This window comes from Dipodomys ordii, unplaced genomic scaffold (genome assembly GCF_000151885.1).
Source record: "Dipodomys ordii isolate 6190 unplaced genomic scaffold, Dord_2.0 Scaffold197, whole genome shotgun sequence".
NCBI lineage: Eukaryota > Metazoa > Chordata > Mammalia > Rodentia > Heteromyidae > Dipodomys > Dipodomys ordii.
In genome coordinates, this window is record NW_012267413.1 from 2,381,945 (window position 1) to 2,396,949 (window position 15,005).

Genomic DNA, 15,005 nt, shown 5'->3' on the forward strand with positions numbered 1-15,005 from the left:
ACCCACTTGAGTCTCTTTTTTTTTTTTTTTTTTCCTTTTGGTAGTACTGGGATTTTAACTCTAGGCTTCGAGCTTGCAAGGCATACGCTCAGCTTCTTGAGCCATACCATCGGTCCCCACTGTGTGCTGTTTATTGGACTCTTCTAAGAGCCTAGTGATAAAGTGGTTTGGCCTAATGTACTTTTGGGCATCAGAGTCCATTACTTTGTGTGTGTGTGCATGCCAGTACTGAGACTTGAATTCAGAGCTAGGGCGCTCCCCTTAGCTTTTCCTCTTAAGGCTTGCTTTCTGAACCACTTGAGTTACAGCTCAACTTCTGGCCTTTTTGTGGTTAGTTGGAGATGAGAGTTTCACAGACATTCCTGTTCAAGGCTGGCTTGGAATTGTGATTCTCAGCTCTCAATCTCCTGTCTAGGATTACAGAAATGAGCCACCAGCCCTAAGTTATAGTCCATTACTCTTATCCAAGTGCTTATGAGCTTTGTGTGGGGAAGAGAGAAAAGTCATTTTTGTTTTGTTTTCTCTTTTAACTAGGAAATGCTCTATTAAAGGTAGTAGTAACATATGTATATTTAAACTACTGTTTCAGCCCCCAGAACAGTCAGGATGTGTTGTCAGTGTCCACTTTCCTCATTGATTTTGGCTTCTAATCTGCTTTTCAAAGTATTCCTTACCACTATGCATTATTTATCCTAACTCAAAATGAGCCCAAATGAGAAGTAAGGCTATCAGGAAGAAAGACAGTATTGTTTTACTGATCTTTTGCTTTTTATAGCTAGGACTTGGCCACTAATATCCCTGGGCTTGGGGTACTTTGACGTATTCTAAGAACAAACTTTTAAATTACAATGGGCAAGGGGTGCATATTGAAGACTTTTCTGATAAAAGAAGTATCATTTTTTTCCCCCAAACTTTTCAGGGTAGTAGAGATTGCAGCCTGTCACTCCACCCACACGTCTGCGGCCAAGACCCAGGGTGGGCATGTGTACATGTGGGGCCAGTGCCGGGGCCAGTCCGTCATTCTCCCTCACCTCACCCACTTCTCCTGCACCGATGATGTGTTTGCGTGCTTCGCCACCCCTGCTGTCTCATGGCGCCTCCTGTCTATAGGTAAGAAGCCCAGGAGGGTGCTTCTGGCAGTTGACTAGATATTATTGCAGATTTGCTAGAAGTAGGCTCTTTCAGGTTTTAGAGTGTTTCATTCTCTGTTACCTTTAATAATCAGATTTATTTGTATGTAATGATGTATCCCTGTGGACTTCTTTTTCCCCAAGCACTTCCATTTTAATTGAGACTATATGGTTAGTTTTATATTATGTTAACTTAAAGGGACAACCCAGTGGAATTTATGTTCATAATGTTGTGTACTCATCATTTATATCATGTTCCAAAATACTTTTCCAACCCCAGAAGAAAACCCTCTATTCCCTAAGCATTTACCTACTAGTCCCCCTCCCCGCTAGTTTGAGGTTATCTTTAGAAAGAGTTCAGCTACTACCAAACTTGAAGTGAAGCCAAGTGAACATGGCCTTTCAATTCATTTGCCAGCTTAGCTGTAATACTATTTATAAATACAAACCTTATATCTTTGTATATAATCTATAATATTTATATATAGTATATAATAAATTTAATTAATATATATTTATAGTATATAAAGATATATTTATATAAATACAATTAGAAAAATATGATTAGTGGGACCATGTGGCCATAATCATACACATGTAAAAGCGCATCAGTACAACATTTTTAGGTATTTCTTTTTGTCTTTATTGCTAGTGTGGAGGCTTGAACTTAGGGCTTTTGGACTCTTGGCTCAACTGTCTTGCTCCTGGCTGGCACTCTACCACTTAAATCATGGCTCTAGTCTTGCATTTCTTTTGGTTAAGATGGAGTCTTGAGGATTTCTCTGCCCAGGCTGGCTTGAACTATGATCCTGTTGCAGCTTCCTGAGTAGTTAGGACTAGAGGCATGAGCCACTAGTGCCCAAATAACTTCCTTAGATTTCTTTACACTACTTACCTGAACTTGCAAGAACCTTGATAAGCCTTTCTTATTCATCTTAAAATGCACAGTGCTTTTCAGAACAATTTTCTCTTGGTGGTATTTAGGTTTTGAACTCAGGTCTTTGTACTTGCTAGTTAGGAGCTCTGCTGCTTGAGACATGCCTCCAGCCCTTTTTGTTCTAGTTATTTTATTATTTTATTTTATTTTTTTGTCAGTCATGGGGCTTGAACTCTGGGCCTGGGCACTCTCCCTCAGCTTTTTAGCTCAAGGTGAGCACTCTAACCCTTGAGCCATAGCGCTACTTTCAGTTTTCTGAGTGGTTTATTGGAATTTCACAGACTTCCCTGTATGGGCTGGTTTTGAACCTCAGATCTCAGCCTCCTGAGTAGCTAGGATTACAGTCATGAGCCATCAGCAACCGGCTTTTAACTTTTTTGTACTGATACCAGGACCTGAGCTCAGGGCTTTGTGCTCTGGCTTAGCTTTCTTGCTCACTGCTGGTACTTTATCACTTGAGTCACACCTCCAGTAAGTTATTTTGCTGGTTAGTTGAAGATAGAATTTTGCAGTTCTTTATGCTCAGGTTGATTTCCAACCATGATACTTCAGGTGTCACCCTCCTGAGTAGTTTGGATTATAGTCATGACCTAAACAGTGTCCAGCTTGTTCTGGTTACATTTTTGTATGTATGTGTGCTAGTACTGGGGCCTGAACTCAGAGTCTGGCTGATGTTTCTTAGCTTTTTTGCTCAAGGCCTGCACTCTGCTACTTAAGCCACAATTCCACTTTGGGCTTTTTGCTGGTTAATTGGACATAATTGTTTTACAAACTTTCTTGCCCAGGCTGGCTTTGAACTGCAATCCTCAGATCTCCGATCTCTTCCTGAGTAGCTTGGATTGCAAATACATCTGATTACTTTTGAGATAAAATCCTGTTTGCCTAAGCTGTAATCCTGCTCTTACATATATTACTACAGCTGGAATGGCTGGTTCACACCACCTCATTCATTTTTTTTATGGTTTAAAATGAGAGTCTGATGAACCTTTTAAAAAAAAAATCTAGGCTGGCCTAGAACTGCCACTGGTTCAGACTAAGTCTTTTGAGTAGTTAGGATTATAAATAGGAAACACTGGTGTTTCCAGCTTTTCCTGGAATTTTTAATGTCAAGTTTGGAAAAAAATTGTTACTAACTGTATTTTTTAGATGACTTCTTATACTTCCAGGAACTAAATGTCATCATGAGTGGTTTTTTTTTCTTGGCTCTAAGTGTTAAGAAGAAGATTAACTGGAGACTTCACATTTCTTCTGTGAAGAGGTCTTGTACTTGCCATCAGAAACAAGCAAAGGAAAAAGGGCCATTTCCACCCTGTGACTAGATGTTGAGGTGGAGGTTCTGAGAAGCAATCATGTTTTGGGTGGGTGAGGAGGCCATTTATGCCACTCGATGCACTGCCATCTGACTCATTTCCTTTCTTTTGTCCTGAAGTGACTGGACTATAGAGCAGTGAAAGACTAATTTTTGAGAACTATGTGCCTTTGCTGCATAGCCAGTGGAGCTTTGCTTTGTGGGAGTGTGGAAGAGCTGTAGGGTGAGGCTACAAGACTCGGAGAAGTGACACTTTGTGTCTATCTGTTAAGCTCCAGCCTAGATTGTAGTGTCAGATCCTTCCTGTAGAGTTGCCCTGGTGATGGACCACAAGTGGCACAGGTCCTTCTGGTTTTAGACAGGTGAGCTCTTCATTTTTTAGCTCAGCTCAGTTGCAGTAGAAGTCTTTGTAGTAGCTCTGTTCAGTGCTCAGGAAGGACCTCTAGAGTTTATTTCCCTGGTAGTTACCTTCTGTTTTTTTTCCTTCCCTCATATATGTAAAGAACACATAAAGTCCCATGAATTCATAGGAGCCTTTACTTTATTCAGAATAACCAACTCTAATTACATAGACTCATCAGTTCTCATCTAGTCATGTGACTGTGTGTTATGTAAAGCTGTTCCCTTTAGATCTCTTACTGGCAATATTTGCTCTGTTTCTACATAGAGAGGAAGATTATTAATTTTTAGGATTAACAGAGTTGGTTTTTTTTTTGTTTTTGTTTTTTTTTGGGTCGATCCTGGGGCTTGAACTCTGGGCTTGGGCACTATCCCTCAGCTCTTCAGCTCAAGGCGAGCACTCTACCGCTTGAGCCACAAGGCCACTTCTGGTTTTCTAGTGGTTTATTGGAGATAAGAGTCTCATGGAGTTTCCTGCCTGGGCTGGCTTTGAACTTCAATCCTCAGATCTCAGCCTCCTAAGTAGCTAGGATTAAAGGCATAAGCCACCAGTGCCCGGCTAACAGGGTTTTTTTTTTTTATCTTACGTTGTACACGGGGTGAGGGTTTCATTGTTATATTGTTTAGGTTTCAGATACTTAGGAAGTTTATCTGACTAAGAACCTGCTTGTTCTTTCTTAATTGAATATACCATTCCTCAAAGCAGGGCAGAGATGTCTGCACATTGCTAAGAAAACTGATAGACCCTTAAAGTTAGATTTCTGTTTTTAAACAAACATTCCTCATGTCTAGCTAATATATTTGGCTTTCCCAAGTACTGAGTTTTTTTGTTTGATAGTTTATAGTTGTTAAGATGCTGTGCTATTGGTTTGTTAAAGCATAGATTCTCAGGAACAAATGAAATTAAACACCATACTGCTGCTGATTGTTCAGAAGTCTTTTATGCTTTGAGTCTGTCCACTATTAGTAGTGTGTCTCATTACCTTCAGATCAGGAAGACTTTTTAACAGTTGCAGAATCACTGAAGAAAGAATTCGATAGTCCAGAAACTGCTGATCTGAAGTTTCGAATTGATGGGAAATACATTCATGTCCATAAAGCCGTGTTGAAAATCAGGTATTTTGCATTAGTTTAGAGATGTCAATAATTACTTTTTGCCATTCCCATTTGTTTATTTCAAGGAATTGATACTGATTAGCAGTATCCTTGGCAGTAGAGGGAAATGTCACAATGTATTTTTTTTTTTTTTGTCCTTTATGGGGCTTAAACTCTGGGCCTGGGCGCTGTCCCTGTGCTCTTCAGCCCAAGACTAGTGTTCTACCACTTGAGCTACAGTGCCACTTCTGGTTTTCTGGTGGTTAATTGGAGATAAGTCTCATGGACTTTCCTGCCCAGGCTGGGTTTGAATCATGATCCTCAGATCTCAGTCTCCTGAGTAGCTAGGATTACAGGTGTGAGCCACCGGTACCTGGCAATATAATATTTTTAAAAAGTATAATTCATTTAGTATCAGAGTTTTTTTTTGTGTAAGCATACACAGTAAGCATACATTGGAATTTCTAAGAAAAATAGGAGATAAAAGTATTTGTCTAAACTGTTCTTTAAGGATATTGGGTTGGAGCAATAGCTTAGTGGTATAGCACTTGTCTAGAAGGTACAAGGCCTTGGATTCAATTCCTAGCAAAATACGTAAAAGATCTTGTGGATACTTGTTTCCATTGGAAATTTTAGGTGGTTTAAAAAACTACAAAAGAGGGCTGGGAAGGTGGCTCAGTGATAGAGTGCTTGCCTTACATGCCTGAGGACCTGGGTTCAATTCCTCAGCACCACATAAGCAAAAAGAAAAAAGCCAGAAGTGGCATTGTAGCTCAAGTGGTAGAGCACTAGCCTTGAGCTGAAGAGCTGAGGGACAGCGCCCAAGCCCAGAGTTCAGGCCCCACGACTGGACCCAAAAAAAAAAAGAAAAAAGAAAAAAAAAGTGAATATAGAAGAGGCATGATTTTGGAGGTAGCAGAGATAGGTAGTAAAAAACTTTACTCATGCTGAGTACTAATGCCTTCCACCTGTAATCTTAGCTACTTGGAGCGAAGAATGGGAGCTTAGAAGTTCAATCAGCTGGGGCATATTTGTTAGACCCCTTTTTATCCAATAGCCAGGTACAGCTGTGTGACAGGAACCCTAAAACAAAAAGGTCATAGTCCAAGTGCAAGTCAGGGCAAGAAACATGACCACACTATATAAAAAAGAATTAGTACATAAAGGGAATTTCTCCCGAGTTAATCTGTTCACTAAAATAAGATATGTATGCTTATCAGTTATATGAAGTTACTATAAACTGCATTGAAACTTCTATACCTTTTACTTTTAGGTCTTTTGGACTTGGCAACATCTTACTGTGAAACCAGACTGAAAAAACTTTGTCAGCACATTATCAAGCGAGGAATTACTGTGGAAAATGCCTTTTCCTTATTCTCTGCTGCAGTCAGATATGATGCAGAGGTAACCTAATTCGAAAAACAGCAAAGCAGAGCTGCCTGTAACTCACTGTGCACGCCTTTGCACGCCTTTCCCCTCTTCCTCTCATGTAACACAAGGAATGCCATGACTAGCTTCACCTCTGCTTAGGGTCTCAGTAAACTGACTGGTAATTGAGAAGTGAAATCTGGCCTTTAGTTCTCTGTTGTTTCAGAAATGATTGGTCCTGTTTCCATTCTTAAAAACTAAAGATGAAAGTCTGACTGACTGACGCCCTAGCAGTGTTCTGCAGTTGGAATATAAAGTGCTGTAGTTTCTAGGGCTTTTCTGTGGCCATCAGTGTTTCCCAAGGCCCACTTTGTTGTCTTCCCATCTGTCAGAAATCCAAGATGCCCTGTGTTTGTATCTGTGTCATGTCTCCTTAGAACTCATTGATTCCTGTGAAGGATTGGCTGTGGACTCTGTTTTGTTTTGTACTTGATTGACTTCTTAGTCTGGGATGCTCAGATCTCTAGAGAGTCTATGAATTTGAGAGTCTATGAATTTGTTTGTTGAGGGCACTTTGTTGAAGTTAAGCAGAACATGAGATTGTAAGCTCCTCATGAGCAGGATCTGGACCCTCCTCATCTGTGTACTTTGATGCTTGGCATGTGTTAGGCACTAGTAAGTGTTTATAAATATGTATTGAATTCTGTGAAAACAGTACCATCTAAAGGATGCAGTAAGGATAGCAGCTCACAAATAGATGATTGGTTTTACAAGGTTGAGAGATTCAAAATGACCAGCTAATGGCCATGCACACTTAGCTTATTCTTAGGATATTTTGTCATTTGATGAAGCAGAATACTTGTTATTGGGAAATTTGTCAAAGACCCTTACAATAGCCTTTGAAGTGTAATGGAGGACAAACTTCACAACTATTGCTTAGGAATTAAAGTTAATCATTATATCTTATATTTTTAAAATGTATCCTGTTTTATTAGTTTGAGGTTCTGTTATGGTGATAAATATTTGATGAGGTCAAACATGGCTGACTTTGCAGCCCAACAGATGGAAAGATGTCAAAGTAAATTGTTTCTCAGAGAAGAAAATGCATGTTTGTATTTTTCTCCTACCCTTCCTGTGACATCATGATCCTCTGTTAGAAATGTTATTTCTTTATATTCTTTTCCTCCCTGAGATAGGATTTTAATTCTGGTTGATGTCTTTTGTCTCCTTAGTGCTTGATTACCAAATCTTCCTTGTGCTTTCCACAGTTCTCTGCATTTAATTTAAACCTTTGCTCCTAGACTTTGCTGACTTACACCAGTCAGCAAACATTTGGCCCTTGATGAAAGTTTCTTCTTCACCTTGAGCTAAATTCTACCCAGAAACTACAGGAAAGGCTGTAAAACTGATTGCTTGCTTTGCTAGTTTTACACATTAAAAATTAAAGACTGCAGATACATGACTTCCTACTGCCTGTGATGGTGTGAACCTACTCAGCACTCAGAAATAGATGTTGAATTAGTAAACAAAAGAATAAAGAATATTAAACACCTCATCATGAAGGGGTGCTGTTTAAGACTTATTAGCATATATTAGTTTTACATGAGGGGGTGCATTTCATTGACATTTCCATACAAACATACAGTGTATACTGATCAGAAATGAAAAGGTGCTTTTAAAAATATCTAAGACAGCTGGGCACTCACTGGTGGCTCACACCTGTAATCCTAGCTACTCAGGAGGCTGAGATCTGAGGATCATGGTTCAAAGCCAGTCTGGGCAGGAAAGTTAGATGACTTTCTTTGCCTGTGGGTCACAGTGTGAAGAAGATTGGGACTGTCTCTTTCTCACATTTCTTCTCCGTAAAAATTGTGATTCTTCCAAGCCCTCTTTTAACAAGAAATTTTGAAGCAAATGTACCCCAACATGTATAGATGTAATTATGAGGATGTACAAAATACAAAAGCAACGTGGTTGCTGTGAAGCCTTGCATTGTGAATACATCATCAAGCTTTCTCCAAGTCTTATTAAGAAAGATCTGAAGGAAGACCACAGGAATAGTCTTCTAATGCACACTAAGTAAATAGTACCTCAAGGGAGACCGTGAAATTGAAATACTGTCTGAAGATAAACAGCTCAGTATCAAATTGCAAAATGGTGAGATGTTTCCATGTTGTACCTCCGTTCCCTCCGACCTGCCCTGGGTTGTTTTCTTCATCTTTCCCTTCCTTCCTTCTTCCTCCATGTCTTTTTCACTTCTCTCCCTGCCTTCACCCCCTCCATCCCTCCTTCTCCTACCCCTCTGTTTCCTTTCTCCCAGCAAGCTCTGAATATGTAGCTTAAATTGGCCTTAAACTTGTGGTCCTCCTTCATCGACCTCCTGAATACCAAGATCACAGACACATTCTACCATGCTTGGCTGAATGCTCCTGACATTTTGTTTTCTCTATATATTTGAGTATTAAGAGAAACAGTTGGGCATTACTGTTTCACCAAGTAGAGAGCTTTTCAGAAAATCTGAACTTGCTGAGCATTTTATAGTCCATGCTTTTTGTTTTTGTTTTATTTTTTATTGGTCATGGGACTTAAAATCAGGGCTTGGATGCTATCCCTGAACTCTTTTTGCTCAAGGCTACTCTCTATCATCTTGAGCCACAGTGCCAATTCCAGTTTTCTGGTGGTTCATTGGAGATAAGATTCCTATAGACTTTTCTGCCCTGGCTGGCTTTGAACCATGATCCTCAGATCTCAGTCTCCTGAGTAGCTAGGATTACAGAGGTAAGCCACTGGCATACAGTATGATTTTGTTTTTGGTAGAGCAATAAATATGAGCCCAGGAATCTAATTCTAAGATTGGTTTAGCTCTAAGTGTCAGGAAACTTAGAACTGAAGCCAGATGAAAGCATTTTCTCACTTATTAGTGGTCCAAGTTAAATGTTTCCTCTGATGATAAAAATTGCATGTAGTAAAGGAGGAAGCACCTTTTTTCTTTTTTTGTATCTTTTTCTTTTTTGTGAGTCCTGGGACTTGAACTCAGAGGCCTGGACACTGTCCCTGAGCTGCTTTTACTCAAGGATAGCACTCTACCACTTGAGCCACAGTGCCACTTCTGGTTTTTTTCTGTATATGTGGTAACGAGGAATCGAATCCAGGGCTTCATGCATGCTAGGCAAGCACTCCACCATTAAGCCACATTCCTAGTCACACATATATATCTTGAAAAAGTCAAAACTTCATTGAACTGTTGTGTATGTGATACAATAAACTATAGGCTTGTGGTTTGGGTTTTATAATAGCAAGTTTGGATGGAGGTAGATGTATTTGGAGATCTTGTGCCATCTGGAATGTATCTCGGGTGGCTCTAACCAAGATGACAACCCATCAGATCTAGCCCAGTGGGCTTCCAAAGAAGTGTTAACATGTGCCCATTTCTTTTTAGAATTGGATTAGAACTTCACTAAAGGCTGCACTAAAATTTCAATATGAGAATATTAACACTATCAATCTTCAGTGTTTTATTACTAAAGAAAACTGTGGAAAGAAAATGCCACAATAAACATGAGTGTGCAGGTATCTTATGCTAACTTGGATTCCTTAAATTGTATGCCCAGGATGTGTGTAGTTCTATTTTTGGCTTTTTGAGGAAACTACACTGATTTCCATAGTGGCTGCACTGATTTACATTCCCATCAACAGACTGTAAGAATTCCTTTTTCCTCTGCTTCTCACCAGCTCTCTTCTTCCCTAACCAAGGTTTGAACTAAGGACCTACATGCATGCTCAGTTTGCTTGTTTTTGGCTGGCACTCTTCCACTTGAGTCATGACTCTAGCCTGCCTAGCTTTTGCTGGTTGTTTTGGACTTTTCTGCCCAGGGTGACTTCAAACCATGATCTTCTGAACTTTAGCTAGAATTACAGTAGCTAGAATTATAGGCATGACAACTGGTGACTGGCTAGCATTTTTTTTTGGTTTGATGACTGCCGTTGTGACTGGGATGAGCTGGAATCTCAGTGTCATTTGCTCAGGATGTCGAACATTTCTTATTGGCTATTCTTCTGAGAGATATCTGTTTAGTTTATTTGCCCACTTATTAATTAGACTTGTTCTTTTGATGTTTAATTTTTGGAACTCAGTTACATATTTTGGATGCTGGTCCTTCGTTCAGTCCTTCCATAGGTGGTCTTTTTACTCCTTGTTTCCTTTGATGTGTAGAAGCTTTTTAAATCTAATGCAGTCCAGTTGTCAGCTTTTGCTCTTATTTTCTGAGACATTGAAATCTTTTCAGAAAGCCATTTCCTATTCTTGTGTCTTCAAATATTTCTATTATGTTTTCTTGTAGTAGTTTCAAAGTTTCAGGTCTTAGACTATGGTCTTTGAGCCATTTAGATTGATTTTTATACAGAGTAAAAGATAGTTGTTTGGTTTTGGTTTCTACGTATGGCTATCTAGTTTTTCCAAAACCATTTTGAAGAGTCCGTTTTCCAACAATTTTTGGCCCTCTTTGGCAAAACTTAGATGCTGAAACTGGTTCAGCTTATTTTTAGGTAATCTTTTCCATTGATCTTAGTGTTTTTGTGCCAGCATCCTATTGCTTTTATTACGGTTTATCTATAGTATAATTTGTAATAAGGTATTATAATAGGTCAAGCATTGTTCTTTTTGGTCAGGATTGCTTTAGCAATTCCAAGTCTTTTGTGCTTTTATGTGATTTCAGGATCGATTTTTCTATTTCTGTGAATGCCGTTGGAATTTTGGTATGACTTGGATTGAATAAACATTTTCATAGTATTCTGATCCATGTACATGGGAGAGCTATCCATCTTCTAGTGTTACCTTCAATTTTTTCAGTATTTCAGTTTTCGTTGTAGATGTCTTTTCACTTCCTTGGTTAGATTTATTCCTAGGTATTTTTGGTGGGATCTTTGGGATCTCTTAAGAATACGATTATATTATCTATAAACAAGGATAATTGGATTCCCCCTCCCTCCCTGCCATTTGTGTCCCTTTTAGTTCTTTCTTTTGCCTACTCTCTGGCTAAGCAGTTAAGCACTATATGGAAGAAGAATGGTGACTGAGTACCTTTGGCTTGTTCTTCATTTTAGAGAAAATGCTTTAGTTTTCCCCCATTGATTGCCATGTTAGTGATAGGTTTGTCAGATATTATATTGAGCTGTGTTCTAGCTTCTTCAGGATTCAAATGGTAAATATGATTATGGGTTTTGTTGATTGGCCACAATCATCCTATGTCAGCTCCTGTGGAGTTGGGATGACAGGCATACACCAGCAGTATCTACCTTATTTGTTGAATAAGGTTTTAAATTGAATTAAGGTTTTCTATGCCTCTGTTTATATTGCAGATCCTTCTTGCATCCCCATGGGTTCTTAGGTTTGCCCTCTTGATGATGGCCAGAATTCCTAGAAGTTGTGATGATGGTAACTTTTTATTCAAGTTGTTCTTCAAATTGTAATCCGCCTGATTTCTGTGTTCTGAGTAACTGGGATTATAGGAGTAAGCCTGGTCTGCTGGTTTTGTTTTTTTAAAACAATTTCCTTACTCAATTTCCGTCCATGTTGTTAAGTTTCTCATCCAAGAGTTGAATTGTGTGTTAAAGATTTTTTTTTCATATTGTTTACCTGGCATTTCACCTATTTCTGTCATTGGGTTCAGTTACTGAGGAGTTAAGTTTTTTGAGGAGTCATATTGCTTTATTTTTTCATAATTGTGTTCCTGCCTTGTGTTTTGCATGTATGTTGGAATATGTCTTTCATTATTACTTAGAGGAGAGAAAATAGGCAGCAATAACAAAATCAACTACTCATTGTTTTCCTTGGTCTCTAGCTACTTTTCAGTGGTGCTTTGTCCTGCCTGAGACATCCACCTCTCCTTGTAGCCACCAACCTGAGGTAGAAGTGCTGGTGTCTCTAGTCTGCTATTTGTCTGACTTGCTTGCATTCTACTTTGAACTTTTTTTTTTTTTGGTGCTGGTTCTGAGGCTTGAATTTTGGGTCTGAATGCTGTACTTGTGTTCCTTTTTGCTCAACGTTAACACTGTATCATTTGAGCAATAGCAACCGGCTTTTTCTATGATTTATCAGAGATGAGTTTCATGGGCTTTCCAGCCTGGGCTGGCTTCAAATCATGATCCTCAGATCTCAGCCTTGTGAGTAACTAGGATTACAGGTGTGAGCCACTGGTCCCCAGTTTGATTTTTTTTTTTTTTTTTGGTCCAGTCGTGGGGCCTGAACTCTGGGCCTGGGCGCTGTCCCTCAGCTCTTCAACTCAAGGCTAGCGCTCTACCACTTGAGCCACAGCGCCACTTCTGGCTTTTTTTCTTTTTGCTTATGTGGTGGTGAGGAATCGAACCCAGGGCCTCAGGCATGCAAGGCAAGCGCTCTACCACTGAGCCACCTTCCCAGCCCTCTTTTGAATTTTTAAAAACCTGGTCAGCCAGGCACTGGTGGCTCACACTTGTAACCCTATCTGCTCTGGAGGCTGAGATCTGAGGATTGTGGTTCAAGGCCAGCCCCAGCAGAAAACTTTGTGAGTCTCTTATATCCAATAAACTAAAAAACCCTGAAAGTGGAGCTGTGGCTCAAGTGATAGAGTGCTTGCCTTGAGCAAAAGAAGCTCAGGGACAGCACCCAGGCCCTGAGTTCAAGCCCCAAGACTGGCCCCCCTCTCCCCCCCAAAAAAAAATCCACTGGTCAAATGAGGCCATCTTGAAATTCTTTTATAGTTGATTTATTGGCTTGACAAGTATTGCGTTTTCTTGTCTAAGTAATTGGAGCTCTGAATATTTTTATGGTGAGAGCACAGGTCCTGTAGGTTTTGGGAACATGAGAGTGGTCTCAGAATAGTGCTTTACTATGCTGCTGTCAGGGAATGCACTCTCAAAATCTAATCTGTCTCCACAGTGCTTTTTTCACTTAGGTGTGCTATAACCAAGGCTCGCTTAGACCAGATTTTAGATTGTTTCCTCTGCAGTTCAATTTCAGTGTTTGAAAGTGTTAAGCATTTATTGAAAATTAAGAATATCTTCAGTTCAGAATAATTGGAGTGGAAGGGCAGGTAGTTTGATACAACTATTTTAATAGTTGCATGAAGTGATTTGTAATTAGACGTGCCGTTTGTATGCCTGTACTGGGTAAAAAAGTTCTTAAAGTTTATGCTTAAGGTAACTTCCACACAGTTAATAAAATGAATAAGCTCATTTTTTATTTTACCCTAAAAAGATTAGAATTTCAACTTATGATATAGGCTATTATATCCTTCCTGTGAATTTAAAATTAAGTAAATTAAAAGATAATATTTGAAGATGCTTATCTGTTACATGGTTTGAAGAACTTTTTATGATCCTAACTGGCCTTTTTTCCCAAAGTTATAAGCAAATACCCTACTTTCCTATTTTCTGAGTGCACTGAGATTAAAATGTGATCTTTATTTCCCTGTAGAAAATAATTTAGTTTTGAGAACTGTTAATCTTGAGTTGTTATATCAAGAGCAGTGCTATTTCTTGAATAACTATCTTAAAGGTAATGTTTTATGTAGTTTTACATTTTAGCATAACACAGAGTGTTTTCAGCGTTCAGCTCTACATTTAGACCACTGAGAATCTGATTAAGAAACATGGATCCTGAGATAATATTAACTTTTCTTTTGAGATGATCCTGTGGCTTGAACTCAGCCCTGTAAACTACCCCTTAGCTTTTTTGCTCATGCTAGCACTTTACCACTTGAGCCACAGCTACACTTCTGTCTTTATGGTGGCAAATTGGAAATAAGAGTCTCAAGGATGTTCTTGAGACTGTGACCCGTTCTTGGTTGTGACCCGTGATCATCAGATCTCAACCTCCTAAGTTGCTAGGATTACAGGCGGGAGCTACCTGCACCTAGTTGTATTAATATTTTAAGTGCACTTTGAATGGACTAGAAAATAACTCTAGCAGCAGTTGGCTGATACCTGTTAGCTTTGGATTTTCTCTTAATATTACAGGGTCAAAAAAACTTGGCAATGAGGAAATGATTGTTAATGGGATCATCCCTGCATCTGCATGAGACCTTCCCTGTTTTTTGTGTAAAATTCCCACCTTGGTAGTTGGAGTTGTTGGTCATGGGGCTTGAACTCTGGGCCTGAGTGCTGTCCCTCAGCTCTTCAGCTCAAGGCTAGCGCTCTACCACTTGAGATATAGCACCACTTCCTTCAGTATACAATGTTATCACTGGCCAAGTTACAAAAAACAAAAAAAACAAAAAAACCCTGAGCCATTTCTATTGAGAGCTTTTATTGTGGTTTGCCCTTACACATTAGCCTTCATGTGTTATTCAGGTGCAAATGAATTGCTTGAATGTATGTTGTTCCACTTTTTTTTTTTTGGTCCATCTTGGGGCTTGCTTTCAGGGTCTAGGCACTGTCCCTGAGCTTTGTTTTTGCTACAGGCTAGCACTCTACCACTCTGAGCCACAGTTCTACTTCCAATTTTCTGGTATTTAGAGGTAAGTGTCTCAGTAACTTTCTTGCCCAGGCTGGCTTTGAACTGCAATCCTTAGATCTGTCTTATCAATAGCTAGGATTATGGGCTTGAGCCACCAGCTTATTCCAACTTTTGCAGGTACAAATGTTAGGATTTTTAAGAGGGTGAAAGGGATTAGCAGAAATTGATTTTTAAATAGTTCTGGTTTACCACTGGAACATACTAACTTTCTGTCTCAATGTTGGTAGTTATGACTATTGGCTGAATGAAAAATCCATTTGTGTGTACTTCTCT

General features: G+C 39.3%; 1 protein-coding gene across 1 annotated transcript in view; it reads left to right on the top strand.

Annotated features, from left to right (window-relative positions):
* Nucleotides 1-15,005, top strand: part of Rcbtb1 (regulator of chromosome condensation (RCC1) and BTB (POZ) domain containing protein 1) — a 52,123-nt gene that overhangs the window by 35,325 nt on the left and 1,793 nt on the right. The window contains exons 9-12 of the mRNA XM_013034821.1: nt 920-1,110; nt 4,765-4,891; nt 5,382-5,389; nt 6,144-6,274. Coding sequence (XP_012890275.1) covers nt 920-1,110; nt 4,765-4,891; nt 5,382-5,389; nt 6,144-6,274 — 457 coding nt within the window. The remainder of the gene's footprint in view (nt 1-919; nt 1,111-4,764; nt 4,892-5,381; nt 5,390-6,143; nt 6,275-15,005) is intronic.